The sequence below is a fragment of the Cyprinodon tularosa genome, unplaced genomic scaffold, assembly GCF_016077235.1.
Source record: "Cyprinodon tularosa strain WSP-4 unplaced genomic scaffold, ASM1607723v1 ctg482, whole genome shotgun sequence".
Classification (NCBI taxonomy): Eukaryota; Metazoa; Chordata; class Actinopteri; order Cyprinodontiformes; family Cyprinodontidae; genus Cyprinodon; species Cyprinodon tularosa.
The window spans coordinates 674577-692711 of NW_024039210.1; the positions used below are offsets into that span (position 1 = coordinate 674577).

The 18135-nt window shown below is 40.3% G+C and overlaps 1 protein-coding gene across 1 annotated transcript in view; it reads left to right on the forward strand.

The window, feature by feature from the left end:
* The window catches only part of si:ch211-200p22.4 (phosphatidylinositol-binding clathrin assembly protein), a 143028-nt gene that overhangs the window by 65782 nt on the left and 59111 nt on the right, over positions 1 to 18135 (forward strand). Inside the window, exons 3-7 of the mRNA XM_038302106.1 lie at positions 6906 to 6981; positions 7199 to 7301; positions 9089 to 9182; positions 9536 to 9647; positions 14966 to 15072. Coding sequence (XP_038158034.1) covers positions 6906 to 6981; positions 7199 to 7301; positions 9089 to 9182; positions 9536 to 9647; positions 14966 to 15072 — 492 coding nt within the window. The remainder of the gene's footprint in view (positions 1 to 6905; positions 6982 to 7198; positions 7302 to 9088; positions 9183 to 9535; positions 9648 to 14965; positions 15073 to 18135) is intronic.

The following is an 18135-nucleotide window of genomic DNA, read 5'->3' on the forward strand; positions in this document are numbered from 1 at the left end:
GATTAGCAAGATGCTTCCGAGAAACCGGCCACAACCAAACTTGCTTGCGAACGTTCTCACTGTATGCTTATCAGAGCTGAGCCGTCTGAAGAAAATTTCATCCCAGGTTAGGGTTAGAAGAATAGTGATAGTGATGAAATAGTGGTCCCTATGTCCTCCAGAAGTCTAAACCTATAGCAGCATAAGGGATAGCTAGTCTATAGAGATAGCAAGTCCCAGATACAGCACTGGGACTTAGTAGGTGGCAGTAGTGCCATGGATGTCTCCGGTAAAACACATTCAAATGAAATTGCTCTTAGTTAAAAACACTTATCATTTATTGAGCAGTATGTAATAATTTCATATTTCAGGTATTTTCAGAAGCTTGAATTCTGAATATGGATCTTCTGAATATTTCCTTTAATGCGTGCTTAGAATACAAATGAGTTTGAACTGACCTCCAGCTGGAGCAAAACATAGTCAATAATGTTGATTTAAATGTCCTGGTTAATCAGAAATCGATCAATCTTTATCAGCAGATCAAACCATTACAACTACTGGAGATTAAACATGGTCTGTTAATCTTTCATCTCTATCTTTTCAGGTCAGACCATCACTCTAAGCAACCACTGGTGTGACATTGTCAGGCAGAAAACATTCAGCCTAAAGCAGAAACCAGCTGAAACATTTATTTCCAGATTTGAATGCTTCACTTTAGATTCATTTGTTTAGCTCTGTAACCGTCTGTTCTGAAATAATGTTGGCCTCCTCTCATCATAATCTTTGACAATTGGAGTTAGTTTCTATGATGGCTGCCAACTTGTCTGGGTTTAAATCAGTTGGATGGAGTTGAAAACCAACAGAGGTAGAGTGAGAAGTAGACTAGGTCAAAGTTGGATGTTCGTAGCACTGCTGTATGTGTAGCTTTTTTCCACAGTCGAGGCTTCTTCATGCATCCATAATGCATGAGCTTGTTCTCCAATATGCTAACATGAATTATTTTACAAGCCGAGCCGACCTGTTTCTCCTTCTCCCCCAGCCTCCTCACCCCGAGGACTCGGTACATCTTGTTTTTGTCTCCTGCTTTGGCTCCCCTTCTATTCTCAGACCCTTTTCTCACAAATCTGAATCTCCTCTCAGAAGTACGTCTTCTCATCCTTTGCTGAATAATCTGGGGCTCAGCGGGTTTCTCAGTCTCCCTCTGTGTTTCCCTCCACATCTCCCTGCTCCTTTATAGATTTTCTCCTTTTTAACCACATCCATGCGTTGTGTGTGCGTTCCCAGTGCCTCCGCCTTTCGTGCGCTCTGCTCAGGGAGAAGCGCAGATTCTTGTTAGATGGAGATTTTGATGAGGAAGGGAACAGTCGGCACACAAGAAGCAGAAAATGGCAACTTGTGAAGCCTGAGCTTTTCTTCTAAATATTTCCAACCCTTCTTTTTTTATCTGATACCATCTTCCTTAAGCTTCCGTGTCCTTACTGGGGTTCACCCTGACACACTAATCTTGTAATAGTCAAAGCGCATTAGCAGATGCTGCTGTGAGGCAGTTTAAAAGCTGAACCCATTTGTCGATTTTTTTAGAAAACCTGCAATTTGACAGCAATTTAACAAGCAACAATACAGAGCCTACAGCCATGTAAGTGTCTTAGTAAAAGCACGATCTGGGCAGAGTCGTGATTTGAGCTAAATGTTAGCATCACCATGGCAACTTGCTCTGAAAACATGCAGTATTCAAACGGGTAAGATTCCTGTTCTTTGTTAGCACTCTGCTTTGGAGCACCTTGACATTTGTTAATTAGCTTCAAGCGTAAAATCTATTAAAAAAAAAGGTTGTTTTCTTTGCCTGCGGGGTTCTTGTGTTTATCTGAAGGACATTCATACCAACCAGAGTGGATTTAAAGAAATATGAGGAGTTGTCAATGTCTGTCCAAACTTATAAAAAGGTTGATCGACAACAATAAAGATGCGCCTTTCATTAGACGCAGTGAGCAGTAACAGAAACTCAGTGCTCCATCACCAGAGGCATGCCGATGGCAGAGTTCAATAATGGAATGGCTGCATTTCTTTCAGCTGAAGCCTCTCATCCTAAGAGCCATTTCAATACTTGCTCTCCTAGATGAAATGAATCCACTGTGACTTGAACATATTAAATGCTAAAAGTAAAATAATTGATTAACAAAATAAACAGACTCTTCTTTGATCCAGCAGGGAACGAGAAGACAATGCTACATTAGGCTACGCTTCATATAGCTTAAGCAAAATAAAAGTTTTTATCACCACACTGGCTTATCGTAGTTGTCTTAGTTTTAAGGGAGTTGGCTTTGCAGGAAAAGTATGATGGAAATTCTTTTAAAACTTTCACATGATATTACATTAATATGGAAAAAAGAAGTCAACCTTTTGATTAGGGGTGTGGGAAATAATCATTTTGGTGATATATCGTGATATTCCGCTGCCCAATATAATATCGATCTTTCACTTCTTAGTATCGATTTAAAAAAAAAAAAAGGTTACATAAAACGTTGATGGGGAAATGGGCTACCTCTGCACCCCCACTCTGGCAGAAAGCGCTGTGGAGCCCTTTAACTGTGCGTGCAGCACCAAATCTGTATTTGAGGCAATCACAGTGGAAGAAAACCCCAAACAACATGGATAATAATACCTAATCAATATTTTCTGATGAAAATATACAGCACTTGGTGTTTTATCTCATCATTTGATTTTGATAGCTGGGGAAAATATGGCAATATATAGTGATACTGCAATATCGTGATAATATCGTATCATGACCCAAGTATCGCGACATGTATCAAATCGCAACACTCATGCCAATACTCACCTCTACTTTTGATATTAATGATTAAATTCAAACTAAAAATATCACATACCTTCATAGAAACATGGTTGTATGATTTTCTGTTAATTTTTCAAACCGTTGATATCGGAGATAAACTGATACAGATTGATGAAGGACGATTACATAGATACCAGCCTGATTTCCAATATCTGCTGCCTTTTCTTCTTCTTCTCCATTTAAATGATGACAACTACACATTAATGTTTTCCAAGTCTCAAATTACGCAACATTAAATGCACTAACAAATGGACAGATGCATGCACATATATGCCAATAGCAGAAGAAAAAAAGCATCGGTTTATCTTTAGTTAATATTGCTATTTTAACATTTATGTTTATCATTTAATACAAGAAGTAGCTGCTGTAAAGCAGCACAGAGGCCCCGTAGATGCTGGTGAAGTTTCTCTGTCATAGTCATTCCAAAAAAAGAAAATTAAAAACGATCTACTGGACTTTGTTTCCAAGTTTGAAGACGTTTCGCTTCCCGTCCAAGAAGCTTTTTCAGCTTCTTGGAAGTCCAGTGGATCGTTTTTAATTTTCTTTTTTAGGCCCCTATAGATGTATTTGTTGTAGCAAAGCAGCCAATTTCACATAGGTAAGGTTTAATATGGAATTCTTTGTTTTGTTTTTGTAATACATTTTCATTATGGTCTTAAAACACAAGTTTGATGCAATCTAATTAAACTCTATATCACCACTTCTCCGTATATAAAAGTAATTAGCCCAGTTTATAGCTACTTGTCTTGATTTATAGTTGATCAGAAACATGTGCTTGAGTTTTAAAGCTTTTTGTTTTCGATGGAGTTGTTTTAAATTTTACATCCTCTCTGCTGTGAATCCATACAGCTATAGTTTCATCACCCCTGTTGATTATTGATTGGCATAAACCAGAAGCCAAACTAAACATTTTCTATGCAGCCAGCTGTTGAAACCTCCACTCCAGCCATCTCTCTTGTATTTAATGTTGGATTGCTTTCCACGTGTGAAAGCAGCCTTTTTTCCTCTCCTCAGTCAGCCTGGGCGTAGAAGGAGGAGAACAAGATCCCATTCTTTCTGCCTTTAAACAGTCCCACAGGCCTTGGAACAGTCACTCTATAGCCGATTCCAACACACATGCCCGCAAGCATTTCTAGCCTTACGCACACACACTCTCCTTACATCCTCCAACCAGCCCATAAGGGCTAGTTCTTTGCCAGATTTTCAACTGGCAAACACGCAATTCTTAAATCATTTAAAGTCAGCTGGACGCAGTCGGCCTTAAAGCTTAAGATGTTTTTTTTTTTCTTTGGAAGCCTGAGGCCAGAGCTCCCATTGCTCCCATTAAAACCAATGGCTGGTCGGAGGCGTGTAAATGAAGGAAGGAAGATGTAGAGAAGACGGTCTGGTTGAATGGAGAAAAAGATGCATGCTTGGCTTTAATCATTAGAGAAAGTCAGGACGATGTTGTCTAGATAATTTGGTTCCAAAGTTCAAGTAAGGACTTCTGGTTTAAATTGAAAACAACTGGGGATGTTGCATAAAATATTTTTTTCTTTAATTGCAGCTTTCCTTAAAACTAAACCGATTTGGATGAAATTAAACGTATGACACAGGTTTGTGGTAAAGATGTCTGTCGATCTGTAATAAAGTTTGTAACACTTTTGATTCTGGTGGCTTTGAAACGGCTTTATCTTCTGCTGAGCTTAGTGGCTCCTTATCCGCCACCGGGGTTTATGTTTTTAGGTGGAGGTAGAGAGAAGATGGAGATTGAAAAATGTCAAGTGATGCATTCAAGTTGTCTTTCAGTGGGTTTTATCATAAAGGATTGATAGAGCTGTTATAGAGCTTTGTAGCTTGTTGCTTTTTAGTATTTATTTTCCTTTCACGAAAAGCTTTGAGGTGCTCCAGGAATTTGACTGACTGCATTTGAACAATCTTCAGCATGACTACTGCTGGCCTTGGTCCGGCCCTGTGGAAACTCCCACACATCAGGGCCAATTTGTTTTCTCGGTTTTTGTGCTGAAGGGAACATTTTAAGTTTGAAAGTTCTCAGAAAGTTAGACAATTTCAGCATCATAGCAGCGTCTAAAGAGGATCCAAAAAGGAGGAGAGAAGTTGGAAGAAAGTAATATCTGTGCAGCCATTCGTGCTGATCATCCAGGCGCCTGCTTTAGGGTTTAACAGGAACACTATCCCAAAGTATTGCCTTAGCCTTCATGTTTTCTTTGTACGTCTGTCTTTTATTGGTGATAACACTGGGTCTTAATTCTGCAGGAAATGTTTGCATACATAGTTGGTAACTTTTTAAGATAAGTTCACACCTAAGAGCGAATTTCGCTGCTGAAAGAAAAAATGTACTCCTCGTCCCTATTGAAGAGGCTGTAGAGCTACGAGGCAGAGCGATGTGAAGGCCGCAAATTCACTGAAAAGAGAGCGCCAACATCCCTGCCACGTAGTGAAATTCCCAGCAATTGAAGGATCTTAACTGTTGTTCACTTTTGAGACATTAAAACCAACGAGGGACTTGAAGTGGCTGTGATCTATGGGACCAAAGCTTAAGAAGGTGGAGAAAATAATGTTGATATAAGGCTGATTTATACTCAGAAACCAGGTCGTCTTCTCATGTCGCACTAACACAAATGTGCCCCGCCCCTTCCGCAGACACTCTGGTGCACCTCTCCAAAATTGTAGGTGACCGCAGACAGCAGGCATCTGATTGGTCAAATCTACATCCACTCAACACTATGCGTATTTCCTGTTTGGTACCTTAGCAGCTTGTTCTATTTGTATGATCACCAATGAGGAAAATGACTCCTGAAAATAGACCAGCTAGAAGAGTGAGTTACGCGAGAACGCTGGGACCCTTTTTCCACATGGATCCCCGCTCTTTTTCGCCCTCATGTTCCACCGTTGTCGCACAAACTTGCCCCCACTTCCTCACCGCCTCGGCCGTATCTAGACCCACAGCTAGTCCGTGATTGTCCCTCTTGCGTTGTGGCGTGGAATAAAATAGCGCAGACCACTCTTCAGTATTGGGCATTAATCAATAATTTATCTGTGACAAGCTCACTGCGACACACTGCTGATGGAGAATAACCAGCACTAAAGGATGAAGTAGGGAAAGCTTCAGAGCTTCTTGAGTGGCTTTTAAAAAGCTGTATTTTAGCCCTAGAAGGATTATTTGTCGTCTTACTTTGGCTCAAGAACAGACGCTGGCCACCCATCGCCAATACCTCTCTCTGATGCTCTGTCTGTCGTGCTGCTCTGATTTACCACCATCCTCCTCCTATGGTTTTGTTTGGTTTTCCAAAGTAAAAAAACAATGCGACTTGGTCTGTAAACTCCATGTCCGACATGTTGAGGCGAAACCAAAAAGCCAGCAGACTCTGTAATGTAGCGGAGCCCTTTCCCCGCAGTCCGAATTATTTTTGCTGGCCAGCCACATGTCAGACGAGTAAAAGCACAAGAAAGATCATGTTAGGTGTGAATGTACCATAACAGTGCTAATCATGCTATCGCTAATGTAAAACACAGTTTTAATATCTGAATTTAACAAAATCCTAAGCAGTTACAATGTTTTTTAACTAGAGAAAAATTGAAAATTGATTAGTGCATCTCTACTAAAAACATTTAGCATTTGGATAAAATAACTTTTAATTCAACCTAAAACTGGGAAAATAAGATAAAAGAAGATAAAAATGGTTTCCTGGTTTCCTCGTGGCGTAAAGATCATTCCTCAGATTTTCATTAGTTGTATTTTTCGTTTCTATTTAGCGTTTATCATTTTAGGCTCTAATTCGTGATATTTAAATACCTTTTAAAAGTTCAAATATAAATCAATTAAATAACTGAATTGTTGTATAATCGAGTCATTCATGCTGAGGCCAAAGTGAATCAAATGCTGGAGTTTCTATCCTCCAAAGCACTTTTTTTAGCAATCCAGGACCTGCTCCTTTTCCACCCATGGGCCTGTCAGGTTAAACTCTGGCCATTAAAACCCATAAATGAATAACCAAAGCAGCTGAAGAGATTGGTATGCAGCTGATTTATTAAAAAGGGCTCCTTCCCATTTTGTCCTTGTTTGTTTCAGCGCTTCATCCAGTACCTGGCCTCCAGAAACACCCTGTTCAACCTGAACAACTTCTTGGATAAAGGTGCTCTGCAAGGTAAGAGATTTCATTCCCTTCGAAGGTTCTGATAGCTGGTTTTCACTAAACTTGGAGAGGATGAAACCTCAAAGGATTTCAGAGAGAAAACCAGAATAATTCAGACAGTTAAAGGTGAGGGCATCTTCCCTACATCTTTGATTTGCAATGAAGAGTCTGTTTGAAGATGTTTGACACAAACACCATCGATGTTTCTCCTCCTCGTTCCACTGTTCAGGTTACGACATGTCAACCTTCATCAGGCGATACAGTCGCTACCTGAATGAAAAGGCCATGTCCTACAGACTGGTTGCTGTGGATTTCACCAAGATGAAGAGAGGGTAAGACACACACACCCATACACACACACACACACATCCCGTTCTACATGAGGACCATGCGTTGACTCCTTCTATGCCCTAACCCTAAACCTAACCATTACCACTGCATACCTCACCCTAACCCATTCACACCTTAGCCCTAATCTTAACCATTAGCGAAATAGCTTGTGAGGACCAGCAAAATGTCCTCGCTTTGTAACAACTGGCCTCAATTTGATGGGGAAATTGGAAAACTGAGAGGGCTAGACAGGTACACACACACACACACACACACACACACACACACACTCTTTTTGCCATCGTAGTCAGGACCATTTGTTGATTGTCATTGATTTTCAGTCATTTTCAACCCTATTCTGTGCCCTAACCTCAAAGCTAACCCTAAATGTAACCATTAGCAATGCATACCTCACCCTAACCGAATTGAACCTTAGCCCTAAAACTAACTGTCAGCAAAGTAGCATGTGAGGACCACTAAAATGTCCTCACTTTGTAACAACTGGTCTTCAGTCTGATTATGAACATGAAAGCATGGTTCTCACTCTAAGGGCTAGACAGGTATACACACACTAACGTTTTAAAAATGAAGGACCTTCAGACGTCCCTTATGGAGAGAGTCTAATCAAAGATTGTGACGTCTGGAGCAGCCGGGGCCCTACCCTGGATCCAGGTCTGGGGTTGGGGCTCGCATGCAGGCGCCTGGTGGCCGGGTCCGCCATACTGTGGACCCACCACCAGCAGAGGGATCCATAGCGGTCAGCTGCAGAGAGTACTGGGTGATAGTCAAGGCGGGGTGCCTCGATGACCCGGTCCGCACACGAAGCCTCTGGCTGTTGGAAAGTGGTCTGATCGCCTCCCTCACGAGGTGTTCCAGGCAGGTCCTATTGGGAGGAGGCCTCGTAGAAGGCCCAGGACACGCTGGAGGGACTGTCTCTGAGCTGGTGTCTCCTCATGGTCCCCCCAGAGCAGCTGCAGGAGGTGTGTGTGGATCAGGAAGTCTGGGGGTCTCTGCTTAGACTTCTGCCGTTGCGACCCAGCCCCAGATAAAGATGGACGGATTGATGGACCATCATGATTTTTCTACATTTTTATGGTCTAGTACACAAGTACACAAATATATGGTGACCATTGGAGCTTTTTTCATGTTTCTTATCTTTCAACTAAAAATTTTATTATACTTGATTTAGATTCTGTGCAACCCAACATCTTTTTTACCCAATAGAAACCCTTTGATCAGCTGGGTGCCAGGATCAAAGTAGCTTCTACTAAATGTAAAGAGAACAGTCCCGTACTTTGTGTATCTGTTGAATATTTAGCTGTTTTTATTTTTTCTCTTTAAACTAATGAGGCCACCACACTTTCACACCGAGTCATAATGTTAATCATTGCAAACTCTCACTCTCTCAGCCAGGAAGTGAGTCTGTATTTTTCCTTCAAGCTCTAAAAGACACCCACTGTTTGTGAGTTATTAGCAGCAGGAGGAAGCCGGGGGTTTAAAAATAAGTAGCTGTGTTTTTTTTTTTTCCAGCAGGTTGTATCAGAAAGACCTGTGTCAGACTTCTGAGCCAAGTCTCGTTAATTTTCTAAAAATGTGTCTCCAGACGTTTATGAGCTCCTTTCCACCCCCACCTGAAGCTCTGCTATTAGATAGAAAGCTTAGCAATGCAAAGCTCTAGTCTTACACTCATAATTTGCATCGTTTAGCGATTCCTAATTTCTTAGAACATTTGTATAGCTTTCCTCCTCCAGGCCTGCTGTGTAACTGTGTCTGTGTGCTCCTCCTTCAGTGTCGACGGCGTGATGCGAACCATGAACACAGAGAAGCTGATCAAGACGCTGCCCATCATCCAGAACCAGCTGGACGCTCTGCTGGATTTCCAGGTATCGTCTGCTTCAACAACACGGTCGATTTGGTTTCCAATCAGAGCCGAAAGCTTCGAGACCTTTTGCTCGATGGCGCGTAGGACAGCTGGAATGGTGACCGATGTCATGTTAAAGGGAGCAGAGACTGGAGTCGGGTGGAGGGATTTTTTGTCTTTTATACCAGCGAGCTTCAAAGGCTGATAAAAATGACTTAAGGATCTAATTGGGATGCAGAGCAGATGTGTGAGGGAGTCTGCCTCTGGCTGTTTTTGTGTTTATTCTTGACGTTTCAAACAGCCTGTGATTATGTGCTTTCCCTTAAACCCAGGGAGGAAAGGTGACGATCTGATTTCTGTCTCTTCTCTCTGCAGGCCAATCCTAACGAGCTGACCAACGGAGTGATCAACTCGGCCTTCATGCTTCTCTTCAAAGACTCCATCAGGCTCTTTGCTGCTTATAATGAAGGAGTCATCAACCTGTTGGGTAGAGCACACCTCTTTCACACTAGCATGTCACGCTAATGTCAGTTCTGACTGCAGTTTGCCACGTTTCCGGAAGGAAGTGTTCATTAGCTGAGGAATCGATTATTATCCAAGTGTTTCTGGAGTGTTTATAAAGCAAAGAGGAAGGAGTTTATACGGGGAAGTAGTCCAGAAGCTTAGTCGCAATAATTCCTGGTTTAGATCTTTAATAATCGGAAGCGTTTCATCATCCACGGGTTTCTAATCTAGAGAATCTCTGCAGGCCTCCACGTGTTGATCTTTGAGATCTGCCTTCAGGCAGCGCTGCATGGAAAGCAGACAGAATTCATTGGTAAAAATCCCAGCTGTAGCTGAGGGACTCTGCTCAGAAAACAGGTCAGGGAACGTGTTTAAATGCTGCAATCACAAACTTTAACTTCTTTAGCTTACATGCAATCAAATTAGAACATCACAACAGCTGAACTCAGAAAGTTTGGCTTTTTTTTTAAATAGATTTTTTTAAGATCGGAACAAGGTTAAGGGAAAAACATTTTCTCCTGTGGATCAGAGCTGTTCCCAGTCCTTTCTAGAAACTGATGCTCACATTTATATGGAGCTAAATTAGGACCATAAAGTTTGTTTAAAAAAAAAAGTTTGTTTGGAAAAAAATTATGTTTGCGTGTTTATATATACGCAAACACATACATTGTTTTTATATATATATATATATATATATATATATATATATATATATGCATGTAAACTGCTTCTAATGGTGAAGGATGTTATTTTCAAAACCATTCACATGCACATAGAATATTGATGATGTTTTAAAGACATTTCCAGTTCCCACGGTCCCTGAATGCAACAGCTGGGAATAGGTTGTTCAGCAGCTGTGTTGAGCTGTTAGTAATGTTAGTTTGTTTTTGTTTTTTTGAGCAAGTTTTTATTTTTCAGGTATAAAAAAAAAAACAATTTACTTTTTGTTTAGTTTTTTTTATTTTTTAAGTTTTTTTTTTTTATTTAGGTATGAAATGTTTTGAACAAACTTATTTTTTTCAGTTTTTTGTTTTTGTTTGTTTTTTTTTACAACCTTTTTTCAGGTTATTTTCTTCAGTTTTTCAACAAAATTTTGGCTTATATTTTACAGCTCCATACATTCATACCCAATAAACCTGTTCACAGTTTCTTATGCTCAAACTATATCTCTGTCTTTTTGATTCATTGGTTAGCTACTATAACTCATGTGCAGCCCTGAAATAACTCTGATTAGGCTAAAGAGATCTGGAAATTAAAGCTGACTGACAACAGATGATGAGGCTGTTGCTCCGTATGCGGAACTTATCTCTAGACAAAGAAGCTGCACCCACACACAATGCATGACGCACAAACACATGCTGCACTGCAGGTTTCTGGGAATGTTGTTTTTTAGTTTTTTTTTTTTATTCTGGATCAAAGAGTTAAAGTTTAACATTCATGGAGCACTGGAAGCATTTAAAAATACCTAATCCCTCAGGGTTCCGCATCATAAAAACAAAGCCACTTTATTTCCCTTCACAAATGTGTGCAACAATAATTTTTACTCTTTTTAAATGTTGCAGATCCCTTTATCTGTTATTAGATGTAGCCTTAAGTCTGCAGAATCAGTTCTGGCTGCTCAGGATGCTATTTACTTTTACTTAGTTGTATTATTAAATCTGATCACATTTAATCACATTATGTAATAAATTATTTGGAGGATGGAATGTACCCATTTATAGTTCTTTACTGCTTGCACAGAGTCTTTAGCTAAATGTTGCAGTTAGCGTAGCTTTGATGGCTGATCCTTTGCCCTGCTTCCGATGACCTTTGGAGCAACACCAGCGCTGTCGCCTTCTTTCTGAGAACAAGTCAAAGTCTTTCCTGGTCCAACCGGTCCAGCAGGGCTGGTTGATATGGACTTAAAATATTATCATTGTATTTTATGGTACAGTCAGACACTAATAAAACTAATAAAAAGAGAAAATGTTAATTATGGCTTCTTAAAATAGGAATCTTCAGGATAACAGCTACATAAAGAAGTCCTTTTTATTTATCTGATCATTCTGAACAAACATATTTTTCTAGTTTGTCAATCAGAGATTGACCAGTACAGTTTTGTTTTTTAACACTGATGCCGATGTCCATATGTGCTGCTGATATTGCTAATGTCGCTTTTTCTTCCTCTGTTTGCATATGGAAAAATGACACAAAAAGCGTTACAGAGGTCTCTGTTTAAACATTAAAGAAGCATTTATTTACCAAGCAAAATAAATATTAACAATAGATAGCAAATGAGGGGAAGAATGCACGTATCTACAGATAAAAGTAAAACCTTAAAGTCAACCCAAAACACGGCTGATGTATCAGTATATTTCTATTACTGATCCCCCAATGGAATAAAGAAAAAAAATAGAAAAGACAAATTATGACACTTCACCCCTTTTTATGTAGTTTTGAATCATTAAGTCTAATAGTTGCTACCAGCGGTTCTGCAACCTTGGGAATCTGTAAAATCCAAAGAGCCGTTTTGCCCTGAGTCGGTTAGTAAGTTGATTACAGCTGCAAATGTTACACGACTTTTTGATAAAAGATAATTTATTGTTAAATATTTACTTTAGGAAATATGGTGCCATTTCTAAGAACCAACATTTTATTTGTGTTTTTAGGTTTCACAGTAATATAAAACAAATGGGTTTTGCAGAAAGGGGAAATGTGGATTTTCTGGATCTTTATCTGTTTAAAGTTATGCAAAACAAACTTTCAATGGAGCGTTCAATTGAAAGTTAAAAATTCTCTTTTCTGTTGCTGTTGTTCAATAAAAATAAGTTTTAAGATAATTTGAGGCGAGAATATTCTACTTTAAAGCGTCATTATACACTGTGTGCAGAATTATTAGGTAAGTTGTATTTTTGAGGATTATGTTTATTATTGGGCCATAATTGTGTTCTCTATCAACCCAAAAGACTCCTTAATGTCAAAGTTTCATATTATTTCTCGAATGATGGCGACTTCGTCTTGTACCACTGTTTGAAGAACTTGTTTTCCAGAAACTGGCAGTAGGTCTGGGAGTTGATCTTTACTCCATTATCAACCCGAAAAGGTCCCACAAGCTCATCTTTCATGATCCCAGCCCATACCAGTACCCCACCTCCACCTTGCTGGCGTCTGAGTCGATAAGGAACTTACTGTCCTTTACTAATCCAGCCTGGTGCCCATCCATCTGGCCCATCAAGACTCATTTTATCAGACCAAAACACCTTGGAGAAATCAGTCTTCAGATATTTCTAGGCCCAATCTTGACATTTTGTCTTGTGTGACTTGTTCAAAGGTGGCCTTTTTTCAGCTTTCCTTACCTTGGCCAGGTCCCTGAGTATTGAGCACCTTGTGCTTACCAGCACTCCAGACATGTTGCAGCTCTGAAATATAGCACAACTGGTGGCTAGAGAGTCTGTCAAATCTCTTTTCTGACCCATTTTGCCAAAGGAAAGGAAGTTGCATAATGAAGCACACATTATATAGGGTGTTGATATCATTAGGCCACACCCCTTCTCATTACAGAGATGCACACCGCCTGATTTACTTAATTGGTAGTTGGCTTTCAAATCTATACAGCTTGGAGTAGGACAACATGTACTGTATGAAAAGGATGATGTGGTGGAAATACTCATTTGCCTAATAATTCTGCATACAGTGTATGGTGCTTTTACTGATTTAATTCGTAATTAAAAAAACTATTTCCGAAGTTGAGAGGACTGCGTCAACCAGCGTGCCTCCTAGGCTAAGAGACTCTACGCTCATTCATATTTCAGAAGGACGTATTCACCGTTTAACTGACAGGCTGCTTGTTTACACTTCCCCACCAGCTTTCTGTTGCGCTTACTGTGTCACAGTCAGTTGCGCTCATTGGTCCGAGCGTTGGCCAATAGGCACAGAGAGCGGTTTGAAAAACGGGTTGTTCTCATCAACAATCTTCCAAGCTCTAATTCATTGGGGGCAGACTAAATCAAACATTTAATCTCACATTTAGTGTTGTTTATCAGGCTATTTACAACTGCTATTTGGTTTATCATTTTCAGCCACGATTATGAGCGATTATTGAGGGTGCAAAAAGCCACTCATGGTTTAAACCGCAATTTTTCCATTATTTTAAATGTCTTTAAATACACACTAACATGAATTCATCACACTGTAGTAAACAGATAAATGGAGGCAGAAGATGTCTTTCAGTCATCAATGCACACATTCAGCGACACACTGGAGCTCTTTCACACTGGGCACAGTTTCATTCACAACACCTGTCCCATCAATGCGGAATTGGAATCAGAAATACTTTAATAATCCCAGGCTTTCATTACATCACTCCATATGTAATGGAGTGACTATAGTACCAGTTTGATATAACACAATTTCAAACAATATATATAATTAGGTGGTCCCTGCTCCATCTACCCATTAGTTTGGGAGTCTTTAGCCTGGAAAATGTTGAAGACCCCTGATATACGTAACATCAATGGCATGCACAGAACCCGAGCAGATCTGGTACCTACAGCAGAGACACTGGGCTTTAAAGTCACAGGGAAGTCATATTTAAATGTAAAATCATTCTGGCTTAAAAATGTATTTAAATGTACTCTTTAACAGACGATATTGTCCCAAATTTTAGAAAATTTCTATTAAAAAAAATCCTGACTTAAAATCTGTTTTTTTCCCCTGTAATTTTATGCAGGCCAGTTAGTTATACATCAGCTTGTACACATAAATTCGGTCCCATTGGGTTCCGTCCCAGTGTTCACGGGGATGGACGTCTGTGTCTTCGGCAGGCGTAGAGCTAACAGAACTGGCAGCATTGTGAGGCAAGGGCTCAAACATGTACGGCTGGAAGCTTCTGCTGCTTTATTCACTTTATTCGCTCGTGTAAAGTCGTGCACCACTCGGTAGAATTCGGGATAAACGGTTGGAACGGCTGTTTCCCTACGACCTTAAATGATCTCATGTTAATCAGATAGACGAGCTATTAGCTACAGCATTAACTGTTATCAGATTATCGGATTTCTACCCTTTAAGTGCTGCTTAAAGGGGAGAAAAATGTGGAGATGTTTCAGTACGACCATTTAAACAAGGGGATACATAACAGCAGAGGTTATTAAAATCACACCTTTAGTACTGGTGGATATGTAATGTAGGTCTATATGTTATGTCTTCAGTCATGCAGATGCTTTTGTCTACTAGATATGTAAACATAGATCCAACACACACCTGCTTCAGTCCTGATCCTCCACCTCATGTAAACCTCGACTGTCCTTTGTTTTTTTCCCATAGAGAAATACTTTGACATGAAGAAGAACCAGTGTAAAGACGCTCTGGACATCTACAAGAAATTTCTTTACAGGATGACAAAGCTGTCGGAGTTCCTCAAAGTGGCAGAGGTACCCAAACACACAAACGAGATACAGACACGAACAAATCAGGACTGTAATTTTCAAACGGGTCTCATCTCTGAATATTGGATTTTATTTAGGTTGGCAGCTCCAGTTCTGTCCTCTAACGCTCCCAAACATCCATTAGATGCTTTAAAACCAGATGTTCTCAACCAGGCCTTCTAATGTGGTCATTTTTCACACGCCGGCTGCAGTTTTGCTCACACAGCGTTGCTGAACGAAGCCCCCCCCCACCTTCCATGAAAACGCACTCAAATATATATATATAGGCCAAAAATAACCATAAGATGGAGGACGTGGTTAGGCGCTCTGTTAGCTCCCTCCGCCTAATCCTCTCTTCTGCCTCGCTCTTCTTTCTCCCTTTGACAAAGATGGATACCCGAGTGGCTCTCCTTTCCCCGGTGCCCACAGATCATCCCTCCTTCCCTCCCCTCCGCTGCGCCCTGCTCCATCTCCGGTCTGTCTGTTGTTTCAGCAGACAGTCAGAAAGCAGATGTGTTCTACGGGACACGGAGGGAAATGTTCCCATTTAAATGTCTCCCGTCTTTTTACGACTCCGCTTTAAAGACCTCCCCGCACAGTCTCAGACTAAATGCATGGTTTAAAATGTAGAGAATAGCAGCAGATATTGAGGGGATAAATAATGAGTTCCTCCGTTTTTAGATTAAATGTCTGGAGGCTGTCGGGGAACGTTTTCATAGCCCAATCCTTAAGCTTGAATTTGTTTTTTAATTTTTTTGACCCAAACTTCAATAAATCCCAGCTCGTCTGCTTTGGATCTGATGTGGCGACTTAAAAGATATCAGTCTATAGCATCAGCTGCTGGTTCAGTGGACATATCGTGCAGCTTTAAATGAAAATGTGCCCCAGGATGGCTTTGTAGTTCCACAGCATGAAGGCAAACAGCTTAGCTGCAGATAGATCAGCAGACCTCAGCCTGGAACAGGACTTTTAGTGTTCTCCAAATCTGGATAAATACTGAATAAAGAGACAAAGTTAAATTGAAGGCATTAAGAGATTAAAATTTAAATTTCAAGGGAAGTTTTTTTTCCCCACCCTCAACTAAATTTAAATGATTTGTTCAGTTTATTTTAAGATCAGAGGTAATCTTATCGCTTAAAGCTTTGTTGTCTCTCTTATAATCTAACCTTGATGCCATAGGCTGTAATAACAAAAGCTTCTTTTTTTAAGGTTAATTTTAATCTAAACTTTATTAGTCTGTGTTCTGAAAACTCTCTGACAGTTTAGTGCCCCAGCTGGGTGCGGGGTAGGCGTTACATCGGCGATGTCCGCTGTGGAAACCTCTAAAGTAGATCCCGTAAAGGTTGACTTAAAACCGTTTCTACGCAAAGCTTCATCTCTGCTGTTTGCTTCTTCCTGTTAGGCCGTCACCTTGTTAGCTCACATGTTTAATGGAAACCAGAAAAAAAAAAAAACATAAAACTCCATTTCTGTTGTCCTGTCCACTGGGCACGCACAAAGTGCTTTTTCATGTAATCCAATAGTCTGGTGAAAATGCCCTCTCTGAGAGTTCTTCTTTTTCTTTTTTTTTTCAAACCTCTGGACAGGAAGTGCAAACAAAGCAAAAATGTTGCCAAATATCCATGTTTGCAGTGACTCAAACTGGTTCTTCAACTGGACCCAGTTCAGAAGCCAAACGAAGCTTTTCTTTTTTCCTGTTTCTCAATCTTCTAGGAACAAACGAGTCACGTGTCACTTTGATTCTAAAGAATCTGTGTTCAGAGAAGGATTGTTCATAATCAGGGTCTAATAAGGTATATTAAGTTATCACACCAGTATATTTATATGAATGCCAACAGCAAAAAATATTATAAAAACACTTTATAAACACAAAGCATAATTTCATGTACAGGTTTACTTTTTGTACATAAATCTTGCCTTTCTGAAGCTTTGTGAAGATAAATCTGTGTTTTGCATGGTCCAATATGGTGTCAAAAAACTAAAAACATTACCAGTTTAGTATTGGGCAAGCTATTAGCCAGCTTCAAGTTTTTTATGTATATAAAAACTATTTATTTTCTGAGAATGTGTTTATTTAAGAGAGACTATGCAACTTAACAAACATCTAGAAAAAGTACACAATATTCCAGATTGTTTATTCTCCTTGGCCTTTTCTGAAAAGTGCCTTAAATCAATCCTAGCTCTCTTTATCCGTGCTGGGTCAGATCCTGACGTTTGAAAAAGGAGGCAGGAAAAGCAGAATAAAGCTACATGCTGCTAGCCAATAGCCTGGGTGCCATTCCGAACTTAGTCCCGCCCACAAAGTTTGAGGTCGGGAAGTTCGGTCTGGCTCTGCTCCATAGTAGCGCAAGTATTATCACCCACTGTCAGGCGATCCAATCAAATTGTCAGGGCGGGCTTTATACGATGATGGACAGATGACCAACAGTAACGTAATCAACCACGTGACCAATGCGCGCTAGGGTGACAACAATAATGGCTGCTGCTGGAGAGTTGAGGTGAGTAGATTCTGCTATTAGGTCTGTTCTAGAAGATATCGACAGCAAATTAATTTTAAAAGCGGAACAGAGAAACGCGATCAAGTCTCATCTTCTTATTATAGGCGTGCAACTGCACGCTTAGATTTTTGTTGACAACAACTATGCGTCGCTTAACATACGTCACGCACTCTGTTGCTCTTATTGGTTGTAGGTCTATCCAATTGAGTGCAGAGGCATTTTTTTTCCTGGTTCGTTCGAAACACGCCCCATAATCACAGCTCTATGGAGCAGTATCAGACTCATTTTCTGACTGAGTCGGACTACGTCAGGCTAGCTAGCCAAGCCTTTTTACTAAACCGGGTCCTGGAAAAGGACGGTTCTTGCACCATTTCTCTTTCTCAATCTCTCCAATGCGTCTTCAACTCCCGCGACTTGACCTGTCAATCACCCGCAAAACGTCTGCGCTGTGGCGGGAGGTGGTGAGCAAATATACTTCCTGTCACCACAGGGCGCAGCTCTCCTGCGCCCCGAGCTCTCCTATATCTTTGTATTGGATCTACTGCACATATACAACTTTTAACGAGAGTCA